This window comes from Pyrgilauda ruficollis, unplaced genomic scaffold (assembly GCF_017590135.1).
Source record: "Pyrgilauda ruficollis isolate IOZ18807 unplaced genomic scaffold, ASM1759013v1 scaffold35, whole genome shotgun sequence".
Lineage (NCBI taxonomy): Eukaryota > Metazoa > Chordata > Aves > Passeriformes > Passeridae > Pyrgilauda > Pyrgilauda ruficollis.
Window position 1 is genome coordinate 3944466 of NW_024524934.1, and position 14383 is coordinate 3958848.

The 14383-nt window shown below is 40.1% G+C and overlaps 1 protein-coding gene across 1 annotated transcript; it reads right to left on the minus strand.

The window, feature by feature from the left end:
* Window positions 1-241: 241 nt before the first annotated feature.
* Window positions 242-1015, minus strand: LOC121357759. Its single transcript, XM_041475346.1, has one exon. It carries the CDS (start codon window positions 1013-1015, stop codon window positions 242-244), a length of 774 nt encoding a protein of 257 aa, XP_041331280.1.
* Between the last annotated feature and the right edge of the window lie 13368 nt (window positions 1016-14383).

Below are 14383 nucleotides of genomic sequence, written 5' to 3' on the forward strand. Positions count from 1 at the left end.
TTCCTTTTCACCTTGCGGCTTTGAATGGACATCAGGAGCCAGCTTCTTGCACAGGTTCACCCTTGCTCTTTTCTCCTCCAGAAAAATTCAGGGGCCAAAGCTGTACCTTCTCTCCTCTCTTCTTGACCTGCTGCTGCTTCCTCTCCACTCGGCGCACACGAGGACACCACCCCTATGGCATGCAAGCTTACTGGCGGCTCGGGTGGCATTGCAAAGCTCATTTCTGCAGGCAGCAACATGATTACGGCGAAGGTGAGGGCGAGGTTGGGCAAATGTGTTTCAACACTTCTTTCTTTGTATTTATCACCGTGCCGTAGCATTCCTGCAGCCTGGCCTGCTGCTGCTCCAGCTGCCTATGCAAGCTCCTGATGGAGCGTAACAGCAGGAGCCGTCGGTACATTGCTAGCTGGAGCCGGTACTTCTCCTTTTCCTCCTTTTTCTTATTTTCCAAGGTCTCTGTTACTGTTGTGGTCTTCACCCAAATCACACGGCCCAAACTGCAAGAGGCCATGTTGGTCTCAGTGCCGCTCCCTGCCTGCTGCGTGTCAGTCCCTGCCTGCAGGGCCTCGCTGGCCTCACCGGGCACCCTCAGGGTCTGCAGCACCTCTGAGCTCAGTTTGCCATCACAGCAGGGGCTTTTGGCACACAGGGAGGCAAGGTCCGCAGGCAGCAGGTTATCAACTGCTGCAGGCCATGAGGAGGCACCTAAGGATGCAGCTACAGCTGCCAGAGGATGCTCAGCCAGCCCAGCGGCTGTCCTTTGTGCCCGGCCACCATGAACCATCTCTGGGCCAGCTGGGGCTTTTAGCTGGGCCACTGCCCTGCTGGAGAGGACAGACAGTCTTTCTGGCACTGCTGAGCTTCCCTTGTCTTCATCAAGGCTGTCTAACGAAGGGCTGGCAGAGCAACCAGGGGATGTAGTTACAGCAACTTGAGTCGGAAACCTGTCCTCATCATCACTGCTGTTTTGGATCTCCTCTTCATCACTTGATATTACAGCTGCTCTCTCAGCCATTTAATGCATTAGCTACAGAAACTTTCTGTGGACAAAGTGGAAGTAAAAGGATTTCATTTTCACATACACACACGGAGAAGCCCAGTGCAGAGTGACATTTGAAGAAAGAACCTCTTTTTATATTTAAGCAATGGACCTATTACTTTTCTAATAAAGCACAACCCTTGGGTCACTTCAGGCCATTTCTTGTGATTTGCATTAGATTTTCTTCGAGACACAACATTAATCCAATAATAATTAAAATGATGTACTGTACTATTAACATTCTCAAATCTTTAAAGGCAAGTGATCTATCCCTGCAGCACTGGCTGTGCTGACTAATTAAACAGAATACAGCTGTAAATGGACATTGTAAGCACTTCTCCCATCTAAGAACACAGCTCTAACAAGTGTAGAGAAGGGCGAGTTATGGGGATTGATCAGCTTTAAAGGGAGGTGGACATACCACAAACAGCAGGTTGCATTTAAATGCCCTCTCCAAGATTAATCTGTCTGCTACCAGTTTGTTTACAAGGTTGCCTTTCCCCCTCCTATTAATTCTAACAGTAAAGCTATATTAGCATCATGCTAGCCAAAGAGAGGAAAAAGAAACCAAACACTTACCGAGGTTACTGGGGGGAAGGAAAAGAGTTACAGTGCATTGTGTCTGTGTATCATATTTTCTTGAATGTGAGTCAGCACAATCTGGAACAGAAACATCACAGTGCTGGAGCAGGAGCAGCAGCAGCATTACGCTGTTCCACCCAGCAACAACACAGTCAGTCCCAATCACAGAGGAGTGCAGGGCTGCTTTCTTCCTCCTCAGTGGGCATGCCTCCCTGGCATGCAGCTTTCATGTCATCTTTGAGCATCAAAATGAGTACCAGGATTGGATGGCACTTTTTTCCCACCTCAAAACCTGATTCACCCATTCTACAGTGGACAATACCTATGGCCCTTTTCATCCCTGACTGTCAGCAAGAAGGTAGCGCAGCATCAAAAGAAGATGAGGTATTCTGCACTCCTAGTGTGTGTGTTTTCTTTCTGAAAAAAAAAAAAAAAAAACAAAAACCAAGCTTAGATAAACTTCAGCTGCATGAACAAGCTAAACCTAAAAATACAGTAAGCATTCAGCAACAACCAAATGCTAAACACAAAGACAGGCAGAAGATGTAGATCAAAGTGGTTAATGTACACCCACGTTTAATGAGGCTGGCCTAATCTTTAAAGAGCAGCACTACTTCCAACTAAACCATCCCACAAAACAATAAACTTTATCTGCACTTCTGATGTTCAGAAAAGCTACCTTCAGCATCATCTCTTGTTGTAGTGCCAGGAACAAAATTCACAAATTATCTACCTGCATCTACTTCAATTGATTTACCATAGGGCTTCAGTTGCCCTAAGACTTTCTCTACTCCATTCTCTAATATAAATAGAAAAAAAAAGCGATCCAAAATACTATCTAAAATCTTCCAGCAGCTGGAAAAGAATGAAAGTAGATCCTATCTTCACTTTTACGTGTCCTGCAACACAGATAATTTCTTATTTTTCATCTGTACTGACTAGCCTTCTTTCTGATGAATCTGCTAGGATATGCTTACAAACTTGAACACACAAAGCCTGGTTAATATTAATTCAGATTTGTACATTGAGATATAACTTGAATGAATTTTTTGTTGCAAGATATAATTTGCACTGGATTTCTAAAATAAACTAAACCTGCTGTGTTTATGTGCCAAATCACGCTGCCGATTATATAAATAATGTAAGAAAGAGATTAATATCCAGTGAGTTAAATATACAATGCAAGTTTATATCTTAGTGATTCCCATTTATCTGAATCACAAGCTACGGTAATTGAAGAATATGGAATTCAGATAATGGGGATTTTACTGTATTAACACATTGAAAAGTTTCATTGTACAGCATTATGTAGAGAGTCCCTTGGTTTCAGCTTCTCTCATCTCCAAAGCACTGCAGGAATATCTCCCACTACAAAAAGGACAGGGGATGGGTGCTAAGGAGTGTGCCTGATCTCCAGCTATGTCAATACTTTTCTATAAGCTATAGCATTCTGTTCCTCACTTCTACCTCTGCAGCAATTTCCTGCAAAAAAGTATTTCCTAATAGTCTAACAAGACATGAAAAACCAGAGTTTTGGTTTCCAGGGTCTTTTTTGTCGTTTTAGTTGCTTGATTGTGGGTCCTGGGTTTTTTTGTTTGTTTGTTATTTCTCTGCTGCTTTATTTTTTCAGAAAAATTTTAGTCAGTACTCTTTAAAGAGATGGGCAGGGGACCAAAAAAGTGATTTTGCACACCAAATTAGTGTCACCAAAAATAATAAAAAGTGTTTTTTACTTGTAGATTTGAATGGAATAAACAGCATCTGATACAATCAGCTAAACAATAAAATTCCAATCAAAACTCATTGAGATAGTTTTTAATAGAATATTATGACTTCAGCTGTAGTCAATGAAGCTTAATAGCAAAAAAAATATTCAGTCTATTAGATTTCGAGAATCAGTCAAATAGAAATACTGTAAAAATACATATTTGGTACTGCTAAAATACAAGTTCTTGTTATGGTAAGGGTTGCGTATGTGTTTCTATTGTTACCCTTCCCTCCATTGTTCACAGTTTCACAAAATCTCATCTAAAGGACCAGATAGGAAGGCTGTAGCCTCAGTTTCTGCCTAAAGGGGAATTAAGCACTTTAGTGTACACACACGAAAAATAGAGATGCTCCAGTACAAAATGGGGAACAAATCCAGTCTTAGAACTGGGAAGACTTAAGGAAACCTTTCAGGAGAAAGGTCTCTTGTGTAACGAGACTGGAGAACAGGGAACGAGACCACACCTCATTTCAATGGAAACATGTAAATGCTTGTTCTGAGATGACACAATGATCCTATTCACCTAAGACTGTTACCTTGATGAAGTGGCTCCTACAGTTTATTTCCCTTTTATTTGCAATTTGACAGAGCAATAGAGACCTGAAAAGGCCTTATGTTAGTTTCTTCTTCAAAAATCACATTGTGCTATTTCACTGATAAAGAAACAGGAGAGTTTGCTGTTCCTCTTAAGAACTCGTCTCAGGCAGACTCTGCTTAACGCCACTTGCTCACCCTTGTACTTGTTTTTCTGTTTGTGGGAACCTTTCTAGGCAGGAGCTGCTTCAGATTTTGGTGAACATTTAAGGCAGACCAACGCATGGAGAATTTCAGGCAAGTAAAATGAAAGCCAAGATGCCTCCGGTTGAGGTTCATTGCCTTTCATTACCACCCACTCACAGGTTGATGCAACTGCAGCAGTTTCAAGGTGTCAATAGACCCTGGGGAGCCACCTCCAAGCTGTCAGTCTTGCACACCCCTGAGATGTCTATGTCAGCAGAGGTTTTTAATCCATCACACTCTTTCTGGTAATAGCTACAAGAGGTGCTGGGAAACCTTCAGGCTCATAGATGTAAGCACGTGCTGAAGGTCTCTGTGCTTGCAGGCTTGTGGAGTGAGTGCTGAGCCATCACAGCTGGGTTTTGTGTGGTAGCAGAAAAGGCCTGGTCACAGGGGAGTCCCTGCCAGTAGCCAGGACAAGTATGTGTATTTCTCTTCCAAATATGATGCCATTCTCAAACATGGACAGGAAGGTGCTTGGGCTTTTCATTTCATTAAGTACAAATACTTTACTGAATTTCAAAGTACAAAACCACATTTACAAACAGCATTAAAGGTGAGATAACCATTGGTGAAGAAGATAGACCATTAAAAGATCAAGGCCTGGGATGTTATGTTTTTTGTACTTCAGTTTGGGGAGTATTTTTAACAAATTATTAAAAATATCCTATTACATGGTAGTGTAATTACATATTTTATATGTATTTCTCTTAATGATCAAAAGCCATATTGTGTCTGTTAATGTACACACTCGCATGGCCTTCACAGTGAGATCCACATGTGTGCATCTGAGGCCTAAATTTTTTCCCCAAAGATTCTTTAAAATCCTTTTACAGGGCAGTAAATTGCAGAAGAACTTCCTATATTTCCTTTCTTCTCCCTTCATACCCAAAACAGGCAGGAGTTACTACAGGCTGCTCTGCATGGCACGGGGTGGTAACAGTATCCCAAGGGGCCAGTGGCCAGCCAGGGATTGCCATTCTGCTTTCACACTTGTCCACACCCAGGAGTTTCTCCACTCCTTCTTCAAACAGAGAAATAAGAAATTGAGCCCACTGATGGCATCAAGAAGCGCTCTAGATATTTCAGGGGCAGGGAAAAGCACTGCAGGACATTTCTATGGCTTTCAGACAGAGGGAAATTAGGAATGTGTACAGAGCTGCAACCCAATTGTGTGTTCTGGAAACGTTTAAGAAAAGTAGAGAGAATACATTATTTTACCCGTTAGGAAAGGTTCAATGGCTTTAAACACAAAAATACAGGCATTTGAGCAGACTGTCTTAAAGGGTAAAAGACATTGAAACAGTCTGCCACAACTGGTAAAAATTAGCAGGCTTGCTGCCAGTCTCAACAGAGCTGCATGTCAGAGGTACAAATCTCTAAAGGAGTATGCTCACAATGCATTTTGTCTGAGTTTGAGTTGCATTTGCAAGCTTCAAAGTCTTAAAACTGCAGGTGCCAAAGTGACCCAAACACTAGGAAGGGCTTGATGACAACTCTCACTGCAATATTTCAGCAAGTCTACCCTTAACTATGCTTGGGCTTAGCTATTCCCAGGAACACAAAATGAAAAATACATTTATATGGCTTTATAAAGATATTTTAGAAGTGAAATGTTTTGATTTTCCCTCAAGGCAGCAGCTGTTCTCCCTATCGTCTATGTGGAAAGCATTAGTTTATGATTTCAATCACCACTCACCAAGTGAAAGAATAACAGCATCATTGCCCAAACCAGTATAAGCCCACATTCCTGCCACCACATCCACAGAGTTGTGCTTTTATGCTGAAGCAGCCACAAAGGACTTTCCAAAGTCTTGTTATGAACTCAGGGATCTACTTCAGCCTGCACAACGAGCAGCTGAAGGATGTCATAGAGGCCAAGATGGAAATGGACAACCCATAGGTACAAAACTCTGGGATTTTGCTTGATTTTTCTCCCATGTCAGCAGACCAACCTGTACTAGGCAGACCCAATCGGCATCAAATGGGCCAAACAGACTGCAGAAGAAGCACTTTAAATATAGTTAAAAATTCCAGTTCATTTCAACATGAAGGAAACCTCACATTTCTAGAGTGGGTTAAGAATGATTTGCAACAAGGATGTCCATAGTGTATACTGCACAAATCAGTGGGGGGACAAATAAAAATCTTTATAGTGACTTAAAAAACCTTGAGAACTTCCAGTTTACCCCACTCACTTTTTCTGTTTCTAATGGAGAGTATATGCTTGTCTATAATTCATTTTCATAGCAAAAAGGAAAATCAAATTATACACTGAAAAAAATTATGAATTGCAAAAAATAATTTCCCCTAACTGTTAAGTGAAAAGTAAATTCTAAAGTATCAAAGGTTTCATTATTTTTTTCCCATAATAAAGAAAATACTTTGTTTCGTGGTAGCAAAATTAAAAGTAATCACAGTGTGATGGTCCTGCTTCTATTTTTTTTAACTTTAATTTTGTAGAATACCCATCATTTCGTTCAGGAAAAAATAAACTGAAGGAGAGGGAGAGAAGAAAATTCAAAAGAATTTAAGGTAGAAGATTGTGTAACCTGAGATTGCAGTCTTCCTATGGAGAAGAGACTAAAAAATTATTCCTGCAGAAAAGATGGTACTTGAAATATTTCGAATAACCTCCAGTATTAAAAGATTTAAAGGTATTGCTCCTATACAGCAAGAACTCCATGCCTGGCAGGTGAATACTGGATTACCCAACCTAGCTGTTAGATTTCAGATGTGAAAATGAGTGTGTAGACAACTCACGTGCCTAGTTACAGTTCACATCCGGTATGCATTGAGAGAAAAATCCTTTCTTCTAATGAATATGTAAACTGACTATGTAATTTTTGGTAATTGATGCTTATCCTTGCTTTCATTTTGACACTTGATCATAACTGACAAACTGGCAGCTGAGGAAGAAGAAAACTCTAGGCTGTAAGAATAATAAACAGAGCACAGTGAGAGATGGAAAAAACCTCCAGCATACATGGGATGAAAATTTCAGCAAATGGAGCTAAGCCATAAATAGATTAAAAAAAAAAAAATCATTTGGTGTTTCTACAACTTAAAATGAATTTTTTTTAATTAATGACATTAAATGTGTGTCAATTTTCTGCCTTAGCTGTTAAACCAAAATGGTATGTGAAGAGAATATTAAGAAAATTATATTTAATACAAAAAGTTTTGTTTAAAAACAGTTTCAAATTAAGCACTTAAAGAGAAAATAAAAATGGATGCATTCATTCTGTTTGAGCATAACCATTTCCACAACTACTAAATTGACTCATGTGAAGCTTTACTCTGGAGGTCAATATCAAGGACTGAAAAGTGTGCACCTACAAAAGACTTCTACTTTCTCAACCAAAATGCCTTGTTTCAGAGCCATACAGCTTTACTAATAGTGTCTACATAGACTCACCTGCTGTCTGTTGTCCATACACAAACACCAAAAAAAAATTCCCCAAGGTCATTTGGGGCTGAGAAGAAGGTCAGGCTTGCTCACTCCTTAATACCTTTGAAGCTGCTAATGTGACTGAGATGGATGAGAGTGAGTAGGATACAAGCCTGTCTGTCAGCAAAACACATGATCTCAGCAATATAAAGTGTAATTGATCTAAATCTCAGCTACAGCAGTTAACAGACTCTAAGAGGAAGAGAAGGCACTTGGACCACAGGGTTTGTACTTGACTATGTTCTTACTTTGCAAAATAGACATTGCTCAGCAGCCTGGATTTTTGCAGCTTGCTTCTAGTGGTTACTACAGATAGTATTTTCACACCAGCAGTTTCATTTTTACATCCAGTGGCTCATTGCTGAGTCTCTATCAAAGTCCTATTTATTACCTGATAAATTATCGCTAAAACCCTACCACTTTTCTATAAGAAAAATGTTTAAGAGATTAGAAAGTAACAGAAAAAAGATAGACATCTATATATATATATATACACACATAAAATTAATGAAAAATAAGCTTTTGAATGTTTGGATATTTATTTTAGAGATGTGTATCCACAGATACTTACTTCTTAAATAATAATAAATACGGAGTCTGATTTCTACTTAATTGAATAGAGAACAGGCGAAGAAAGAAGAATGTGAGATCCAGCCCCACTGAAGTCTCAGACTGAATAGAAAAAAAAATGCATCCTTTCCAGAAAGAGTGAGCACAATTAAGTTCTGGTTGTCAAAAAGAGGTAATGTTTCCTTGTACCATTTATGTTGCCTGCAGCCTTGTCTGCTTGAACCATGAACTGTGGTTGAACCTCCCTGAGCCCCAAGCAAAGGTCCTGCTAGAGCCCCACTGGCATGTGTGGTTCAAAATCCTCCTTGTGCCTAGAAGACACTATCAAGCTGTTATTAACTCTAGTGACACCAGGGCACCGTTTTATCCTCAGTTGTACTTTTACTGAGCCTCCTTGAGATCTACCTGAAGAGCATCAAAAGAACACAGAACACAGTCATTGCCATCTGTCACTTTGCAAGCTTTCCTCCATCCTTTCTAAACCCTCTGCCAAAGCACCACCAGCACCACCTTTTTGACTCCTGAAGAGATCCCAGCACTTAGTGTAAGTATTGTAATAATTAAGACATTGAGAGCAGTAAGCAAAAACCATAATGTCTGGCCTCACACTTAGCAAATTACTCACAGTTCCTTGCTTCCCTTCACAAGATGGTCTGATAACAACCATTGCCAGTAGGGATCTGAGGCAATGAGTGTAGCAAAAAAACCCTAACAAATACATGCCTACATATGTGAGCTCCACTTCCTTAGGCAAAAATAATGAGGCAAATGAGTGAAGGATCTGCTGCTCTCTTATGTATGGTAGCTGTGTATACACTCATTGCAAGAAGCTTCCAGAGACTTTTGTCACAGCTTGTCAAATTGCCACAGCTTGTCAAATTACTGATTTCAGAAACTTGCACTACTCCCAAAGGAAGGGTGCTGCTTTGTCATTTTAGAAAGGTGGCACACCTCTGAGCTTCTTTCAGTGTAGGCTGAGGGAATGACTTCATGTTATGTATGCCAGAAGGAGGTGGAATTGGCCAAGTTGAGCAAGTTAGGGCAATCCAAAGCTTTGAGACAGGGCAAAAATAAATCCATGTGGAAGGACATAGTACAGGCATAAACAACACCCACACAGACTATTTGAGGTCTTGCTTTCTTGCTTGGAAAAACAAACTCCTTCTGAACTCTGTTCATTTTTACAGACAAAGCCTTCAAGCTTAATGGACAAAAGTACAAGTCATAAGTACAGGACACTTAATCTAGGTAATTTATCTCATCCTTTAGTGTTTTCAATACAGACAGGAGTAGCTGCCACTTGGAACAGGCTTCCTCTAACTTCACTTTCAAATGACATTAACTTTCAGATGACTAAGTCCAGAGCAGTTCACCTTAACCATGAGGCATGTATTAATGAGAGAGACTGAAAGATCAGTCTTAACACAGTTCAAACAGGAACAGTTCTCATCCATAGAGAGGGTGATCCTTGCATGGCTACAACCAAATAGCTTCCAGCAACCTGTGTTTTAGGGGTTTCCTGTGCTTGGTGCTGCATCTAGATAACTGCAATTGACAGTCGTTGATGGAACAATTTTCCTAATTCCCCTTTGAAGACGATTATGCCTTTTGGCTTCTATAACATCCCATGGCGATGAATTCTGCAACCTGATTTTATGTTGCATGGCTAGCATTACCGACAGAGCAAGCCGCACCTTTCCAGGGATTCAGTAACATGCTGACACCATCTTACGTTTGTCTCATTTAATCTCATAAGTCATAAGCAATACAGCAAAAATTTTCTACAGCTATCTGGATTTTTCCCCAGTATCAAAAAACTCTTTTAAAGCAGTGGCTGTCAACAGGCAAATGTTCTGGTGTACATTTTCACAGTGTTGTATTACCACATAGCTTATTCTACTATAAACTTCAGGAGGGCTGAGGCTGTTCAGCAAAGGTGGCAAAAAATGAATAGCTGTTTGCAGAAAGAAATGTGAGGCTTGGAGGAGACAAGGAACCCTTTCACAGTCCTGGGATAGCCCAAAAAGGAGGCAGTGGAATTTCCCTGGAGGAGAAAACCTAGGAGAAACCAGTAGGAGTTTTAGACAGAGATTGAATAAGAAAAGGAGATAGGGAGAAAACGAAAGGATGTCTTTAGATTTCCATTAAAATTAAATTGAAAAGGGGAGTGGGAAGGACAGTGGAGAGGCAGGTTAAAGGATTGTATTCCTGTTGTCAGCAGAGAGCAAGTAGGAAAGGAGACCTGGACTGCCTCTCTCCCAAGTCTGCTGCCCTAGGCAACTGTTTACTTTGCCTTTGCCCAAGCCAGCGTGAGATGTTATAAAATGAGTTTCCGAAATGCTCTGAGTCACCAGAACATGGATGAGATCTATGGATTCAAGCCACCTTTCAAGATTATAAATCTCTTCTGAATATCCATTATGCCGATGATATATAACAAAATCACTGCTGTAATGTGATGCACATGTCAGCTTTAAGGATACAGCCCCTGCTCAGATGGCATCAGCAGAGGGACACGTCAGCATGGTGGATTACCAGAGCAAATGCTTTAGCATGCAAAGTGATGCAATGTGTTTTGACAACAATTGTTCCCTTATGTTTGTTTCTGTGTCAGGTTTGACTTGACTATCTGCCAGGACAATGCTCAGGATCCTTTGCATTGCTATGCAGAAGCTGATTATGTGATCAAATGCTTAAAGCACATAAAATCACTTCCAAGATTCAATGAGATAGATGTGCCAGAAAAGTCAGTAGGTGTTTGAAGTAATTGACGCTAACAGCTAGACCTGGATTTTTCAAAAGAATATGTGTTTTGTTTTGGATTTGGGGTTTTTTGTTGGTGGTGGGGTGGGTTGTTGTTTTTTGGTTTTTTTCTTCTAATGCACTATCACATAATCTGCCTAGAAATTCAGCCTTAACATAATGTTCACATCAAATGAAATTCACCCGTTAAGAAAGAACATACACAGCAACATACAACAAGAAAGAACATACACTTCAGGGTCCTCCCTGAAGTGGAAAAAATGCAGTCTTTGTGTACAGCAGATCCCCTGTGAGCCTTCATACCCTGTGCACATGCTTAGAACAACAGAGCAGACTCCAATGGCACAGTAGAGCTGATATTTGTAGGTCTGGGAGATTCAGCACTGAACTAAAACTCTTGTCAGTCCTTCATCCCCCATATGTGATGCTGAAGGTTTTCTAATGAAGGCCAACACCCCCATAGAAATGATGCATGTATAGATGGCTGTAGAAGAAGCAGGTTACCTGCTCTTATGACTTTCATATGGCATTTCCAGCTTACCCTGAACCATCGCACAACCTACAGAGTAAATGTGATTCCCATTCAAGAGACAAGGGCAGAAGGCAGAACCACTGTGGCACTTGCTCAAAAGCCATGATGTCAAACAGGGGCTTCACCCTGTGCTCCCAGGTTTTGGTCTAGTCTGGTACCAGTGTCTCACTGCACTGCTTTGCAAGAGCTTTGGGTCCTCAGAGGTATTTAGGCACCAAAACCAACAAAAAGTGGTACCTATACACTTCCAGAAACCTGTCTTTAATTTCACCATCCCATAAATCGCTTTCATGGAGGCATCTTTCATCTTTTCTGCTTCACAAGCCAGTTGTGAAGCTTAATTACACAATGATTATGAAGTCCAGCAAATACAACATATATTAAGAGCAGTTAATGAGATTTCTGTCACTAACATGCTCTACCTCTTGTGAAATATTAGTCATATGCTAAAAAAAAATAAATAAAAAACCAACCAAACAAACAAAAAACCCACACAGATTCAATGAAAAGCCTATCCATCTTGATTACTTGCATAAATAACATGTTATATACAACTCGATGGTGTTTATTAACACAAAATGGAAAATACCATAGACTTTTCTGATCAACATGAAACACAGCTTACTCATCCACATGTTAGTTGTTTCTTGTAGTGCCTGGAGTGACTGCCCAGAGTGCTGCTGGAGTGGGACCCCAAACCCACAGGGTACCTACTTCCCAAGGGCTCCAGTGGCTTAAATACCTCCAAAGACCTAATGACAGGTCACAGTCCCCAAGTACCACTCAAATTCACTGCAAGAAGATGGACCTAGTTTCAAATTGTGTGTACTTGGCAACACAGTCTTAGCTTACCACTGAGCCCCATGTACAAAAATGTGTGCAGGGCATCACTGCAATTGCAGTGTATTCAGCCAGTTCAGAGTCCTCACACTGCTTTAGCCACTTGTCCATGGTCTTTGACCAAAGTACCTTGTTCTGTCAGAAAAGAATGAAGAAAGGAAGAAAAATAAGAAAGTTTGTTCCCTGAAAAAACAAACATACGTCCCACCTATTCTGTATCTGGACAAAAATATTTCCTGTTAAAAATTTTGGTATAGAATTCATAAATTAAGAAAACTTTTATTGAGATCAGGCAAGAGTGATTTTCATCACGTAAAGCCAGTTACAGCAAGTTCTATTAATATTCATCAAAGGGAAACCTGTTTGTTGACCTAAAGTGCGACTGCTCCTTATTCTCCTCTTGTGAAATTGTTTAGGTCCTATGGGACAACTGTACTGAGCTTTTGACACAAATATTAAAATTCTATTTAGATGTACAATGTTTTAATGCAAATTTTTTACCATAAAACCAAATGCTCCATTCAGTTAAATTAATAGAATTACAAAAAGATGTAATGATAGCAATTAAGTCTTGAAAATGCAAATTTTATAGTCAAGGACAATTACTTCATTTATAGTATACTGGAATGATGCCAGATGAAGGTAATTTAGATCCCCCTAGCTCACAGTTATATCATGAAGGATATCTTAATTTCATTAGTACAACAAAGATGGGTGAGAAGTTAGAGAATACAAAAAGAAAAAAGGGACGGGAGAGGAAATTTGACCTTTCTCATTTCATTGCAGAAAGAATACATAGATCTTACTAAAGTATTAGTAATATTTCTTTCTACTCCTGCCTCTAAAAAAAGTGGGATTTTTTTTTTTATTAGCAGCAATGGAACATTAGTATGTAAAAGGTCAGCTTCATTTAGATACTCAGAGCCAATGTGTTCATGCCACAACAGTTACAGACCTCCCATTATTTCAGTTTTAAGGATGCATATGTAGCTCATGCCTCACCAGGTCTCAGGCCATGGCCTCAGGGTAGCATGGTTTTGACTCCAAAAGGAGTTAAAGCATTTTTGAAAAATTATGCTCACTCTTATAAAAAGTACTCCTTCCTCCTGCAAACAGGAAAGTCAAATGCCATTAGTTTTTCATTAAGATTAAGTAGATGAGATTAAGTAGATGCAGAATACAGAGTGATATACTACAGATTTTCTGCCCTGATTGCATATATGTGTAAAAATAAATAAATAAGAAAAATACTGTTTCATACATTACTTTAGCACTTTACCAAGTTCAAATAAGAGTTTGAGGGACTCTAGAGGTTCCTTCTTTCTTTCAAACAAGTATCCAGGGAAAGGCATATTAAATATTGTGCAGTATGAAGTTTCAATAAAAGTGCTTTACCTACCATTTTTTTCCTTCATGGCCTGCTGTAGGCACAGCAGAGAAACTCAAATCCAAGAGGAATGGACTCACTGGGTGACAACAGGCTCCAGTTCCACACTGGTGTGTGTCCCCCATGCAGCATCATGTTGTTGAAGGAATGTGGCAATGCAGGACCCCAGCCCACATCCCCTTCACTGCAAAGCAACTTGGAGGTTGTTTATCCTTCACCCCACTGTTCCCATGATGGCCAGTGTAATAATTTTAAGCAATAAAATACACACATGCAAGCCTACTGGGAGGTGAACACAAACATGTGGAACTGCTGTGCTATTCTGACCTACAAGTCCGCTAGTTTTATTCCTCAGAAATGTTCATCCTAAAAACCAAAGAACAGCTATGACCTGACTTTAGTTCATGCCTGATTTTAATAACAGGGCTGTGGCTATTTTGTTTTAAGAAAGCAAACCCATTCTGAAGGGGAAATGTAGCATTGGGTTGGGGTTGTACTTTTTCCTCCTTATTTCTGGTCTGAAATACAGACAAGAGCACGTGGAGACAGTCTGGCTTTACTTCCTTAGAGACAGTCTTGTGAAATAAGAACAGGCCCAGTGCTTTTTTTTCCTTCTACACATCAACGTGTATGCAACATGTGTGCTTAGGCACACCTGTTGTGCCATCCTTATT

What these genes read in the sequence shown, in the direction of transcription:
- LOC121357759 (XM_041475346.1), bottom strand. Translation starts at nt 1,015, where the DNA reads ATGGCTGAGAGAGCAGCTGTAATATCAAGTGATGAAGAGGAGATCCAA.